The following is a 14,534-nucleotide window of genomic DNA, read 5'->3' as shown; positions in this document are numbered from 1 at the left end:
CGGCGGTCCGTCTTACTCCTCTTGAGTGTGAGTTAAGCATGGTCGGACGAAGACGAGAATCTGATGTCTGAGCGCGTCAGTTTCGTTGCTAAGAAGATGGAAGGTGTGCCAAGGTCTTCTCTCTTGTATGTGAATTCTCCGACGCGGAGGAATCCAGCAAATGCCACCCGGCAGGCGGCTGCGAAGTTCAGATCATCCCTGAGGTCAACGGTCATCTGCGAGGGCTATAGCGGAAGTGTGTCTAAGCCCGCGGATAGCGCTGTGATGGCCTCACGCGAAATCGGCTTTCTGACTCGTACTTTGGCCGTTGGGCTGAGTCTTCTCGCGCCATAGATGAGACGGCGGAAGTGCTTGTTATCAAAGAGGTTATCATCAAGAAAGTTATCAATGTGGTAGGCCCGGAGGGCGGCTAAGTCTGCCAGGGCCGTGTCCGGCTTGACTGATTTCTAGCCGGAATTGCCAAGGAGTCATGAGGTTAGCCACGAGATCAGCGAGTGCCTCGAAGCTGGCCACGCTGGCAAGTTTTGCAGCGCGCAGTGCCTCTCGTAGTTGCGCTGGGCAGAGAGGTACACGGAGCGCGTGTTGGCGCCGAGCCCGTTCCAGAGCAGCTTCAGGTGGCCTGCGTTGAGCTGATGAGCTCGTGAGGAGAACCACGCGGGCGGTTCAATACCGAGAGGTCCTGCCAGTGAGGGCAAATGTTAGCAATCTGTTGAAGGTTACTACGCGAGAGCGCGTCTGCTAATGTGTTTTCCCCGGAGGGTAGCCAATGTGGCACGATTTGGATGTCCCTCGCCGCGGCTAGGATAAGCAGGCTCTTCAGAGGTGCATTGGGCGGACCATGAAGGAAGCCTTTACTTAGCCCTGTGTGCGCTGTAGAGCTGTCCGTGTGGACCACGAGGGTGTGATGAAGCCAATGTTGGCTGAAGAGTAGGAAGCCTTGTAGGATGGCGTCTACTTCGTTGGTGTTGATGTGCACATGTGCGTCTTGAGCAAGGGCCAATGTGGCAGCATTGCTTGCATGAAGCTGGTGGCAATGGGCCAGCCAGCAGTCCGATGTGGACTTAGAAGAAAAGAAGAAGAGCCCCTGGCCTGTGGTGGAGGCATCTGTGTATAGATGCGTGATGTGGCGGCGGCAGGGGTCGATTAGGAGTACGCCGTTGAAGAGAGACAAGGAGTCCCTCCACCATTCCAAATCGTCACGTACCTCGTAGGGGATACGGCGGCGCGCGCTCTTCCCACGTGGGAAGGCGGCTTAGAAGGTGTATAGAGACTGCAGCCTTGTTCTTCCTAGCCGGACGACTCTTGAGCAGAAGGCTAGTAAGCCTGTAAGACTCTCGGTTTGCTTGAGGCTGAGACTCGCTGCGTTCAGGGCAGCTGCGGCGTCCAATGTGGCGCGGCACAACTTCTCTGGTGGCAGGCGAGCTTCCATCGCGATGGAGTCGATTTGGATACCTAGGACCGCGACGCATGTCCCTTGCTCGTCCTTTTTGGTGTTGCGGGGGATGCCTAGGCGGTCGGTTACGATGTTGTAGACCTCGTCGAAGGCACCCGCAGGGTCGGACACTGAGGGCGATCTTGTGATGGCGATGAAGTCGTCTAGGTAATGGTTCATGTAGAATGCAGGGAGGAGGCACTGGAGTATCCAGTGGAGAGCCTCCGCAAAGAGGTTGAATAGAAATGGGGCTGTTGCCAGGCCAAATGGGAGGCAGCACTCGACGTAGGTGGAATCGTTCCACCGAAAGGCTAGGAGGTGCTGGTTATCCTCAGCAACGGGGACTATTCGGAAAGCGTCCTTGATGTCCCTTTTGATGATTGTACAGCCTGGGCCGGCCTGCACAACCTGGTCGTATATATCGTCGATATTCATATACTCGATGGTTGACCAGCTGTCTGGTATACCCTGGTTGACGCCTCGGTCAGGGGGCCATGATAGGTCGTGGATGCGGCGCCATCCCCCATCCTGTTTAGGAACTAACCCAAGCGGCGAGATGAAGGAAGGTTCAGAGGTCAATCTAACCCGATAGAGCCTAAGATCCTCTGCTAATTTTTCCGTGATAATGTTGGGTTCGTGTATGTGGTGGTTGGTGGAAGGGTAAGACTGCCTCTTGCCTCTGTAGCCTATCTGGATACCGTGCGTTAGGATGCCCACGAGGGTGGACCCAAGGTTTCCGGGATAGTAGCGGAGGAAGTTGCTCTAGCTTTGCGTGTGTAGTGGTGAAGGAGAGAACTCTAGTTTCGGGAGTTCTGGGTTGAAGACGGGGTACTGGGTGGCTGTGTTAGGCCTCGCCGGTTGACCACACGGTATCGCGCCTGTCGCTGGTAGGTAGGAGGCTACCCCGTTGTTTTCGCTAGGGCCTCTCCTTACCGCTCGGCTGGCTTGCTACTTCTTCTTGCGGCAGGACGAGGCACCGTGGTCGCCTAAACCGCATACCGTGCACTCGTGACGTCTCTTGTAGCCTTCCCAGAGGCACCCTGTCGTGTTGAACTTGTCGCAAACCTCTGTCTCATTGTTTGAAGATCTGGCCCGTCTCGCCTGTCGGGGTCGGGCTGCTGGGGAATGCGGTGGTGACTTGGCTGGCAGGGTGAGGTTGTGGCGGAGGTATTTCTCGCGGAATTGGGCCGTGACCAGGTAGCTATCCGTCGATAGCTCTCCCTTATCCAGTATATATTGATGAAAGTTAAGAGCAAGCGGGAGTACCGCTTTCGACCAGTGATAGGTCTGAGCAAAGTCCAGGATCTGCCTCATGAATATGAGCATGTTGGGGACCGCCTTAGGGTACTTGTCGCCGAAGAGGTATCCTATGGCTGCCAGGTAGGTGAGGAAGCAGCCGGTCCATATTTGGGGGTTGGGGCCCCAGTCCTTGAGCGATGGCGCTGTCTTCTTGAAGCCTACTGCCCCTCCTGACTCGGTCATCTTGAAGACCCTGTCTTCCTGATCTAGATCGGTGACCGATTTTTCTTTAAGGCGTATGAGTTTGGTTGCCTTTAGCTTCCTCTCGAAGATGCGAGTAAGGAGGGCGGCGGAGACACCCGGGAACATGTCGATGAGTGGTTTCACTTCAGGGGGTGGCTCACGGTATTCCTCTTGGTTATCCTCGTCGATTTGCAGGTCCCCCTGAGGCCTCCTCCGGCGGAGGTCGGTCTCGGCTATGTCTAATTCTAGACGCCTGGCCCTGTCCCGCTGTATTTGACCTAGCCAGCTGGCGCGGTCTGCGGCGCTCATGGTCTCCCAGATGTGGGGTGGAGGCCATGCGGAGTCCTGTGGGGCGGGCGCGACGGTGATGGACTCGCTGGAGGGCGTCATCGTACAGCGGGGGGGGGCGGAAAGGGGGGTATATGCAGCCTTGTTAGTGCTATAGTTGCGAGAGAATGACTTGGAGACTGAAAGTCGAGTCTCGACTGCGTGAGAGATGACGAGACACCTGCCGAGGCGAGCAATTGACTCCCCGTGAGGCAGTTGCAGGAGGGAAGAAAACCCCTCAGTGAACCTTCCGAGCCGGGAAGTCTATTGTGCAGTGTGGTCATCACGTGAGGCAACCCCAATAAAACTACTCCCTCAAATCCCTTCCAACCTCTTTCCTCCCTCTCCTTCTCCACCATGTGGCTAAGAAGTGTGCTTGGCTCCTCGCCTTCAAAGTACAACTTTAATATACTTATTTAGCTTGGATCCCCTGCGCTATTATCATCGCCAAATACATTGAGCGGCCTCCCACGAGCACCGCTCTCTTAGCGAATAAGCTGATAATCAGCAGCGTCATCGCTGCCGATCCCCGATGTCTGGAGCGGCGGCCTCTGTCTCAGCGGGTGGGGATCCCTCCCAGAACCAAAACAGCAAGGACAAAGGAAAGGTTCAGCCTAGCGGCCGCAAATTCGCGGGCAGAATTATGGTAAATCCAGTCAGCTGCTATACAGCCAAGAGACCGCTACTAACACTCTGTTTAAGCAGAAGAAGAAGAAGCAAAAGAAGAAGGCCCCTCCCATTGGCTCTGCGCGTGACTTCCCCTGCCGCCCCTGCGTTACTCGCGCTACCAAGAGCCCAGGGTATGAGTGCGCCTCCCAGGACAGTAAGTAGCTTGTTTTGCTATTTAAGCTTGCCAGGGCAACATATATGGGATAGATACTGGTGCCGCTTGCTGGGCCTGCGCAAAGAATGGTCATACCTGTAGGCCTGTAAGTAGTCTTCTCCAGCTCTCGGCTAGTGAGCTGCTAATTAGCTGCTATCTAGGTCCCTGCTGGTGCAGTCGCTGCTGTGCGTGCCTTTTGGGAGCTGAACCGGCAGATTGACGATATGAACAAGGATCCTGGCGATGCCTGGCGCTCGGCCGCGCAGCGTGCAGCACAGCAGCTTCGTGCCTGCAGTGCCGCTCCAGCTCCGGCTCTGGCTCCACGTGGTGAAGCAGATGAGAAAAATCTCGAGGAGCGAAAGGTTGCAGCGTTGGAGGCTATTGCTGAGGCTGCTCGGCTCTGGACTGTAGGTGAATCAAACTCGCCAGCTAAGTTCCACTATTAACTTAACGCCTAGCAACTTAACAAGCTAGACGAGGAGAGCGTGGAGGAGGATGAAGATGGAGAGGACGAAGATAACTAAGTCTTGATTATCGTCTGATGTGGAGGGTGGTTAAGGGGCGGGGGCCATAACAGGGGGTCTTTATATCCATCGTACAACGAAGCTGCTCTTCGCTGGTCCGCTGCGACCCCGCTGCTGTTGCCGAACCTACTCTTGCGTCTCAAACGAAAGGAATCACGGTTCTAAGGTACATGCCTCAATGTACTGTGGGGCCGTCAATGCATTCGCGCTAACCTATTTTGTTAGTTGGAACGTGCTTTTTGGGTTTTGCAACAGTGACCTCTATAGGCTGCCGCAGTAATCGATTGGCGCCATGGAGAGTGGCTCAGTACTACCTACAACCTGAGGAAGATGAGACGGTCAAGGAAATAAAGATAAGGATATAATATAAATTTGCTAGTTCAGAAGCCTTTCGAGTTTGTTAGGAGAATTGATGAGTCGAGTTCTTTGTTCAAGTTCCCATGGTATCGAATCCCTACGTCACACGGCAGATAAGGTTCTGGGCTGTAAGCAACAGTGATGCGAAACGAAATCTTCGTCCTTTACTCACCTCCCAAAGGACCACCTAACGCCGTATACTCTCAATCCATATACCGAGCCGTGATCGAAGAGCTACAGGGAAATCAGAGGATCCCAAGGCTCGTTCCGAAAGGCATTGGCGGGCCCGCAAGGACCGGTCTCCTGTTGTATTGTATTGCCAAGAACCCAATATATTGGCAGTGTGACAATACATCCAATATATTCCACGTGACCTCATCATTCAACTGCCTCATCGAAAATCTCGTCACCTTGAAAATCTCGTATCCCAACCCATGACTTCAGGCACTCCAATGCTTCAATCACATCACTTCCAAGTCGATTTCGACGGCCTGTAATCGTTATCTTTGCCCCAGAGAAGAGTCGTTCGGGCTCCGCAGACATTGCAGGAATTGACAATATATCCACGGCCATCTTGCTCAGACTCGGGTAGTTTTTCTGCTGCGTCTCCTCTAGCCACCATGCAAGGGCGCTCGTAAAACCATAAACCCGTTCAGACTTGCAATAGCGCTCGTATTCGTCCGTGATGAGTGACGGCTGCAGGTGCTTGTTCCGCCAATTCAAGAACTCGTTCGTGGTCGCCGATGGGACCTCGCAGAGTGGAAGAGGTGATTCCACGGGTTTATATTCGTTCCACAGCGTCTCAAGCAACTCCTTCGACGACTCAACCCACTCCTTTTTCCAGTTCTCCTGGATGTAGTGCCATTTATGCGAAGGGTGGAGCACGATAGCTGCAACGTAGGCAGGTGATTCATCAGTAAGGCGATAATACTTGTCCAGCTTCGCCCAGCCCGAGTTATACATCGGTGCCATCACCGGATCGTCGATATTCGCCTCCTTGCCGGCTTCGAATTGTGCCAATACGAAGTCCATAGCCAGGAGGACATTGTCGAGTGTTGCAAACGATGACTCGAGAGCCTTGGTCGTCATCTTCAGCTTCTCTAAGAAGGACTTGATCTTCTCCAAGATGGTCCAGTCCTCCGAAGAGAGCTCGTCTCCAGCGCAATCTGCTTCCATCCATTTGTTGAAATAACCGTCAATTGCGTCTCTAAGATTCAAGGCCGCTCTCAACATGGTATACCACGAGCTCTATCTTATGTCGTTATCTCGCGCAAGCTTACGGTTGTCTAGGCTCGACAGTGATAAAGAAAATGGGCAGAGGTGACGATGGCCAATGTCGACAGGCAACCACCGGTAGGCCCATGTTACAGGCTTGGTCCCCCTGTAAGCGATAGGCTCTATAGGCAGTTGAAGCACCTTCTGTAATTGCTACAATAGCGATTATGGCCCAATCTTTTGCCCCGTGGCGCAGCGGCTAAGGTGCCCGCAGCTGTGACCATGCCGTCACAGCCCAGCCCAACATGGTCCGTACCAATCGTACCTCCCCTGACGCGTGGAAGAAACGCGTGGTCGCGTGTTAGGACTGATTGTCAATAAAGACGCGTGTTGAGGTGAATGCTCGCCAATAAAATGCCAAGTATCCCTGCCGCGGGTATAGGGTAAGGCATGCCCGGCTACTGTCAAGAGGCAATTTCGCCCTAGGACCGATAACCTAATATAAATAATATAGTTATTGCCAATATGGACATCCTCATGTTATATTGCCATAATATCAAAAACTTCATATCATATTGTCACAATATGAGAAAGTCCATATCATATGGGTTATATTGCAATATACTACTTTATTGCCATATTATTAGCAACACTGGCCTCTCCTGTAGGAAAAAAGGGGGAATCTTCCTTCAGATTTGCCTCCGGCCAGGACCCAGGCAAGCAGGGGTCCAGGACCAATCAGCTCGGCTGACCCCTGTAACACCGTTGCTTTTCGGAAAGAGCCTTACTCTCCGGAGTCGGAGCATATAGATGATCGGGCAGTTCTAGGGTAACCGCTCTCTGTGCAAGGGATATCAGATATATCAGATGTATAGACGCTTGTATCTGAATTGATTGATCTGATGAAATTCCATATCTGATTTGAATTGATTAATCTGATTGATATATCTGATTGTTAATCTGATCTGACGGCAGCCCTGGGCAAGCATTACATGACTTCAATATCAAACGCCAAAGTGAACATAAGGAACCCAGAGCGGCCGCCTCGCCTCCGACCCGCGTCCCAATTTAGCGTCCCTTTCCGGTCCCGACAGCCATGACTTTCCGCGTCCGCCATCCTCGCCGTTCACCCACCGGTCTCGGACCGTCCTCATCGCCCGGTGAAGCCCCCGGCTCACGCAGTCATCCCTTATCCCCTCATCCCGCAGAAACTCATACGTCATTCTCGCCATGTCCACACATAACCCGTCATCGACGCTCCAAAGCGTGCCCACCACGTGACGGAACCCCGCCAGCTGGCAAGCATTGGCAAGATGGATGCTCTCGTCAACAGACCCCTCATCCAGGATCTGACCAGTCCCACATGCCGAGAGGTAGGCGAGGAATGGCGGCTTCGAAGTAAGGTTGGTCTCTAGGAGGCTCCTCACCGTGAATGGCTCCCGATCCCAGTCATCGAGGAGCAGCTGGCTCTGCAGCGGTTCTGTGGGATGCGTGCTGCCGTGGCCGGCAAAGTGGAACACCCTGCAGGCCTCTAAGGCCGACGAAACATCGGCCTTGAGCGGTCGAGGTCGGTCGTGCGGCAATCCCATCGACTCGCAAACAGCCACTACCGCATCAACCTCGTCGCTCGCATATTTGAGCGGCATCTGTTTTGGCGTGTTCTGCATGGCAACAACAACGGCATTTCGGGACTCTCTGGCTGCCGGCGGCGCTTGCTGTGGCCGTCGCCGGCTATGTATGATCGCCTTGACGGACGAGGCGTATGATGAGACGACCCGATCGACCGCCGTCTCGCCGGTGCGCCTCAGATGGTGTCCCGCTGCATGGAGTGGAAACCGGGTCAGTGTGCCGGTGGGGACCCACCACACGTGCGGCCACTGACCGTCCGGCGGAGGCCTAGTAAAGTCTAGAGCATTAAGAATGGGACAGACGATATCATCCCAGAGCCATCCAAGCGTGTCGAGAGTTTCAAGTCCCCGGACATGGTCGTTAATGGCGTCTCGGGAGAGGTGTGGCAGCTCTAGCAGTCGGATGCCGGACTGCTCAATGAGCAAGGTATCGCAGCGATACGAGCTCACATTCAGGACGACGATGGGGCCGTGCCGTGCAGCCTCCAGAATATCGGCTTCCGACGCGGAGAGCAGGAATCGCTCAAAACCGGACTTGGAACGGATTTTCTCAAGGAGAGCGGCAAGCTGGGGTCCAGCGTCGCGGCGCCGATCGCCATCCGTCTCTGCGGCCGCAGTGGGTCGCTCGACCGTAGCGAGGGAGTCCGCCGGCGGCGGCGCGTCTAGTTGATCTCGCAGGTCGATAAAAGAACGCGCCAGGTCAGGATGCTCGCGTTCGAGAGCGGCAAGGTCGGATTGCTCGAAAAGAGCTCCCGCGATAACACCACGACCAGTCTCAAGCAGGTCGATAGCAGCAGCAGGGCTTCTGTTGGCATGGAGAGCAATGGCTGCCGCGTCCGACGAGAGTCCGACAGCGGCGGAGAGGAGGTGTGTCTTATCTGAGTGCTGCAGGGAGCGGGGTGTCAATAAGGGAATCAAGTCAATTGTTGTTTTGGCAATGGCATATGCTTGTTGATCTTGAAGTATGGCTGGGGATGATAGAAAAAGACGTCCAGCTGTGACACGCGTGCTCACATCAGAGGTGGAGTGACGTAAGGCAGTGACGAAGCATTCCTTGGCTTCCTCGAGGTCTGCCATCGCTCCAGCCTCTAAGTATCTGCCGCCTAGACAACTTCCAAGGCTGTTCAACTGTCCAGCCCGATCCGGATGATCAAGAGGGGTGGCATCGATGGCTTCCCGTTTCAGGCGAATCGCTTCCTCGAGGTCTGCTATCGCTCCAGTGCGTGAGTATCTGTCGCCTAGACGATTTCCGAGGTTGCTTAAGAACGCAGCCCGGTTTGGACGACCAAGAGGAGTGGCATCGATGGCTTCCCTTGTCAGGCGAATGGCTTTCTCGAGGTCTGCCGTCGCTCCAGTCCGTGAGAATCTGTCGCTTAGATGAATTCCAAGATTGTTCAGCCATACAACCCGGTCCGGATGATCTAGCGGGGTAGCTTTGATGGCTTCTCGTCCTACTCGGATGGCTTCCTCGAGATCGGCCATCGTTCCAGTCCGTGAGTATCTGTCTCCTAGACGACTTCCGAGGTTGTTCAACCGTCCAGCCCGGTCCGAATGATCAAGAGGAGTGGCATCGATGGCTTCCTGTATCAGGTGAATGGCTTCCTCGAGATCGGCCATCGTTCCAATCCGTGAGTATCTTTCGCCTAGACGACTTCCGAGGTTGTTCAACCGCCCAGCCCGATCCGGATAATCAAGAGGAGTGGCATCGATGGCTTCCCGTATCAGGTGAATGGCTTCCTCGAGGTCTGCCATCGATCCAGTCCGTGAGTATGTCTCGCCTAGCCGAAGTCCGAGGTTGCTTAAGAACGCAGCCCGGTTTGGATAGTCTCGAGGGATGGCATTGATGGCTTCTCGTCCTACTCGAATGGCTTCCTCGAGATCGGCCATCGTTCCAATCCGTGAGTATCTGTCGTTTAGACGAAGTCCAAGGTTGTTCAACCGCCAAGCCCGGTCCGGATGATCAAGAGGAGTGGCATCGATGGCTTCCCGTGTCAGGCGAATGGCTCCCTCGAGGTCTGCCATCGCTCCAGAACGTGAGTATCTATCGCTTAGAAAAATTCCGAGGTTGTTCAACCGTCCAGCCCGGTCCGAATGATCAAGAGGAGTAGCATCGATGGCTTCCCGTGTCACACGAATGGCTTCCTCGAGGTCTGCCGTCGCTCCAATCCGTGAGTATCTGTCGCCTAGACGAAGTCCAAGGTTGTTCAACCGTCCAGCCCGGTCCGGATGATCAAGAGGAATGGCATCGATGGCTTCCCGTGTCAGGCGAATGGCTTCCTCGAGGTCTGCCATCGCTCCAGTCAGTGAGAATCTATCGCTTAGATGAACTCCAAGATTGTTCAGCCATACAACCCGGTCCGGATGATCTAGCGGGGTAGCATTGATGGCTTCTCGTCCTACTCGAATGGCTTCCTCGAGATCGGCCATCGTTCCAATCCGTGAGTATCTGTCGTTTAGACGAAGTCCAAGGTTGTTCAACCATCCAGCTCGGTCTGGGTCGTCCAGCGCGAGAGCATCGATGATTTCTCGCGCCATGCGAATAGTTTCGTCAAGGTCTCCCATCGCTGCGGTCCGCGGGTACCTGTCACCCAAAGAACTGGTTGTCCTGGTCATTCGAAGCGGCTCGTTAGTAGTTCAAAGTCTTTGCCAGGGAGGAAACGTATCCATATATCTTCGAAGCCGCAAAATCTGAATTAGAATCAAGCCAGTGTCAAATGATTATGAAAGATACATCATTCTTCTTCGGTCTCAGCCCTGCCTACAGTCACGGCCGAACCACCCACCCACTGTGGCGAGCTATCACATGCTTAACTGCCATTGGCAACTGCTGGCACTCAATGCTGACTGGGCATCTTCGTGGCTTCGCGCACTCAGCTTTCAACTCGCAGAACCTGCATCTGTTGTAACCACCCTTTGGAAAAACTGAGTTCTTGGAATGCAGGCCCCTCGTCATAACGAGCGTCGTGGCTCGTCTCAAGTCTTCAAGTTGCCAGGGCAGCGCGTGCTATGGTGGAAGGTGCCCGCGAGGTTCGGTTGATTTGTGACTTTCGAATCGATCAGTGGACGATCTCCAACTTACTCTACTCTGATGCATTCGTCATTAATTCCCGTGCGCTCGGGCTGGCGCAGGCGCCTCCGTGGAATATGTCTTTCGGCATGGTGTTCGTGGGAGGTGACCTCGCCAGACCTGCCAGGTTCGCCTGTACAGGTCCGAAAACTCTGTGATAGGAGGTTCCCGCGTGAATTCCATGCCCAAGAATCACAGGCGACAGCACCGTCCTCAGACATAGGTACTCAACAAAGTTGATGTCCCTCCTCGTATACGGCAAACTCCGTACGCCACCGAGGGGCCGGCTCGCCCATTCATCTCCCAGAAAATTGGGACACAGTGCGATGATCGTACCCTTCCTCTTAGCCTAGTGCGACAAAGGTGTAGGCACCTGCCTCTCTGTGGCTCCACCCGTTCCTCCACAGTAAACCTCCCCGTTGTGCTCCGTTTTATCACGCTAAGCGCAGCGGTACTTTGGACTTTATGCATGATGTGTCAACCTAGCACCGATACATGAATGCAGACATCGAACAAAAGATCAGTGTAGATTGAGGATTAAAAGGAGCGTCTGATTTTTTATCTAAAGGAGCGACGAGAGTCGGTCTCTTTATACCCGTGTTCAGTCTGCCGATTCATAGACAGCAGGCTGTTGCCTGACACTAGTTGTGGTCGTTCACTCTCATCGTGAACAAGTTCACGATGATCGTGATCCTTGCCTCCAACAGTAACCGAAGGTCTCCGGAGCTTGACATGATGCATTGTGTGCACCTTGCAACCCCACTCCTCGACCTGCAGGGCCACACATATTCTGGCACTGGGCGTGGACGATGGCTCGTAAAGTATCCTACACTCTGCAGAACTGTCTTGCTTTACGAAGGGAATGTGCTGGTTGCGCCCGAACGATGAGCGCGCCACAGAGTCGCGACGCAGAAGCTAGAGCAACCACAAAGGCAACAAGCATTTTGATGGGACGCCATTCGCGCCTACGAACGGTGCAAGAGGCTGAAACTTCCGTCGGCAAACGGAGGCAAGAGAAGCAAAACGTTATCCGCCTAATCAACTAAGTGTGACATCCAGTAGACCTTGTCTCCTTCACCTTGTTTTGTTGTTATTATTACATTGTCCTTGACCCACAAGCTACACTCGGACCGCAACCTCGCGTCCCTCCCTGAGCCACTCTTCTTGTGTGCCAGCTGATCAGCATTCCAGATGTCGGGCAGTTCCAGGCTCTTCCAGGAAAGCCGCCTGCCTTCCGTGACAACCGTACGGATTATGTCTCGCTGCTCTCGATAACCGTTGAGTGGGTCAGGTATCGTCAGGTTAAAGGTGAACGAAACGTCGCGGCCCGGATCCACCGATTTTGGAAAATCTTCTGAAGGGTAAAGCTGCTTCACATGAAATCCAGGACTAAGCACCAAGACCGTGAAGTGGAGCTGAGATTTGGATGTGTTCCTGAACACGAAGTCTATTTCCTGGCCACCCGAGAGGTTGCCCCCAACCAGCTTTGGTTTCAGAGTAAGCTCGAATGGTCCAAGCTGTTGAGACGCGTTTCCACTGAGACTGAGGATTTGTCTGAACCGAGTCAAGTGAGCCAAAGCAATGGCAGACCTTGTGCCCAGCTGAGCGGTGTTGACGCCTTGGATGTCCAACCCGCGCACCGGACCTTCGTACCCAGTCAAAGACGGAGATCCGGCGATGTCAATGCCGTCATTGCCACGTTTTGTCACCATGAAAACGTCGGAGTCAGGTTCGTAACTGTCGTTGAGTTCGGTGATATCGATATCTCCAACGATCCTATCCTGAAGAGTGGCACGAAGCGCCTGCTGGAATTCGCTCCCCAGAGGGGGATGGACAAGCACTTGGAGAATGTCGTCTCCTAAACTCCACCGACGCGGAACGATCTGACAGTGGTGCTGTTGCAAAGTCTGCGCGTGGGTGTCCGATGGCACCGAGGCGCTGCATTCGAAGTCGTCGACTCGATCCACCGAAAACGTTGCGTGCGATGTAGGCGGATAAGTTGTGAATTCGGACCTCTCCCGAACACCGTGAACTTTTCCGATAGGAAGATGAATCTTCTCTCCTTCAAGTCGCACGACGAGGGGTGTTGCCGAGAATGGTTCCTCGTCTCCGAAGAATACCAGCCTGTCTCGACCGTACACCCGAGGAGTCTGTCCGTGGACCCGCTTGACTATCTGGTCGCGCAGATTCCGATAAGTCACAATTGTCTCGCTTGGCCGGTTCTGCTTGAGGCACGCCAAGAGTCCATGGGTGAATGCGCCGTAAGATATGCCGTTGAGAGTCTTCTCTGCGGCCAGCTCGTGACTTTCGCAGGCTGCCATCAGCGTGAATCCGTCCGGGTTGATGGACCAGGACCTTTCCAACTCCCCATCGCGGCTGCCCAATTCGGTAGCGGTTTCTGTGATGGCCTCTTCGTCGGCGGGAAGGTTGGAGATGCTCTTCCAGCCTTCTGGAGTTCGACAGCTTTTACCAGTCCTAAAGGCGCCGCCAGAGTGGCAGCTGTCGAGTATGACAATGGTCCGAATCTTCTTCTCGTTGAGCCTTTTCAGCCACTGGTTCAGCTGCCATCCTCTCACTGCAGGTTTTCCGCAGCAAAAGTCCATCGTCATCAGGGATGGGTCTGTCGGCCTCCCGGGGGGCGATTTGCTTGTCGGTTGCAGCCGTGCCCCATGCCCAGAGAAGTGAAAAAAGAAGAGGTCACCAGGACCAGCCTGCTCAGCCACGGTGTCGAATTCCCTCTTGATGTTGTCAAATGTAGGTCGACGATCTGACGGCTCAGTCGGCTCAGTGGGACACGTGAAGCTTGACGGGGTCAAGGGAGAAGTGAGGATGCGAGGCTCCTCCAGTTGGAATTCATTTCGAAGTAACTCCGCAACCCCCCGGACATCGTTGACACAGCCTCGAAGCTTTCCGAGAGAGAGTGGTTCTCCATTTTCATTCTTCTTGAGCCGTCATTCAAGTACAGATCGATGCCGACGAGCAAGGCAAATCGTTTTGGGGAGATTGGGAAGGCCATGATGCACTGCTGGTGGTCTCTGTCTCCTACTATTCAGATGTCAGTGGGCTCCCCTATTTCTATGCATGCTTTCGGCGGCGGAACCCAAGGTAAGTTAGTGGGCCGTTCCCCGCATCTAGCCAGAGACCTTTAAAGATGGATTACTACCACAAAAAGGGCTTTGACAGGCATATTTCCATCGTGGCGCCCACATGCATCATGATGCATGTCAGTCAGTCGAATGATCCAACAGAAATTAATGACAACGCACCAGGTTAGAGCATGTGTCTACCCTGCACTGGTGGATTTGCGAGGAGTTACAAATCTAACTTCGGAGCCTTGCGGGCATCTGACAACACAGCACGCGCTGACTGTCAGCTGAAAGTCTCAAGACGAGCCATGACGCTGCTATGACTAGAGAGCCTCCATCACCGAAGCTCAGTTTCTCCAAAGGGTGGTTACAACAAATTCAAGTTCTGCCGGCTGAAAGCTGAGTGCGCTAAGCCACGAAGATGCCTAGTCAGCTTTGAGTCAGCAGTTGCCAATGGCAATTAAGCATATGATAGCTCGCCGCAGTGGGTGCATGGCTCGGCCTTGATTCTCGGCAGGGGCTAAGGTCGAAGGGAATGATGTATCTTCCACTACCGTATTATTTAACACCAGGACCGTTTCTACTGTGGGTTT

The 14,534-nt window shown here is 54.0% G+C and overlaps 5 protein-coding genes across 5 annotated transcripts; 1 reads left to right on the top strand and 4 right to left on the bottom strand.

Annotated features, from left to right (window-relative positions):
- Positions 1-1,252: 1,252 nt before the first annotated feature.
- MRS44_013828 (uncharacterized protein) lies at positions 1,253-3,304 on the bottom strand (the record flags this gene model as incomplete). The annotated part of the gene is made up of 2 exons (XM_065617269.1): positions 1,253-2,194; positions 2,432-3,304. The coding sequence occupies 2 exons, from the start codon at positions 3,302-3,304 to the stop codon at positions 1,253-1,255; spliced, it is 1,815 nt and encodes a 604-aa protein (XP_065473341.1).
- A 469-nt stretch (positions 3,305-3,773) lies between these two features.
- MRS44_013827 (uncharacterized protein) lies at positions 3,774-4,588 on the top strand (the record flags this gene model as incomplete). Its single annotated transcript, XM_065617268.1, has 5 exons — positions 3,774-3,887; positions 3,947-4,064; positions 4,118-4,170; positions 4,226-4,471; positions 4,523-4,588. The coding sequence occupies 5 exons, from the start codon at positions 3,774-3,776 to the stop codon at positions 4,586-4,588; spliced, it is 597 nt and encodes a 198-aa protein (XP_065473340.1).
- A 735-nt stretch (positions 4,589-5,323) lies between these two features.
- Positions 5,324-6,178, bottom strand: MRS44_013826 (uncharacterized protein; the record flags this gene model as incomplete). Its single annotated transcript, XM_065617267.1, has 1 exon — positions 5,324-6,178. The coding sequence occupies one exon, from the start codon at positions 6,176-6,178 to the stop codon at positions 5,324-5,326; it is 855 nt and encodes a 284-aa protein (XP_065473339.1).
- Positions 6,179-7,164: 986 nt separating this feature from the next.
- MRS44_013825 (uncharacterized protein) lies at positions 7,165-10,350 on the bottom strand (the record flags this gene model as incomplete). The annotated part of the gene is made up of 1 exon (XM_065617266.1): positions 7,165-10,350. The coding sequence occupies one exon, from the start codon at positions 10,348-10,350 to the stop codon at positions 7,165-7,167; it is 3,186 nt and encodes a 1,061-aa protein (XP_065473338.1).
- A 1,539-nt stretch (positions 10,351-11,889) lies between these two features.
- Positions 11,890-13,464, bottom strand: MRS44_013824 (uncharacterized protein; the record flags this gene model as incomplete). The annotated part of the gene is made up of 1 exon (XM_065617265.1): positions 11,890-13,464. One exon carries the CDS (start codon positions 13,462-13,464, stop codon positions 11,890-11,892), a length of 1,575 nt encoding a protein of 524 aa, XP_065473337.1.
- Positions 13,465-14,534: the final 1,070 nt, after the last annotated feature.

This window comes from Fusarium solani (assembly GCF_023522795.1).
Source record: "Fusarium solani strain SB1 chromosome Unknown bctg00000009, whole genome shotgun sequence".
NCBI lineage: Eukaryota > Fungi > Ascomycota > Sordariomycetes > Hypocreales > Nectriaceae > Fusarium > Fusarium solani.
The sequence above is the reverse complement of the archived record's forward strand: the minus strand, read 5'-3'. Positions and strand labels throughout refer to the sequence as shown.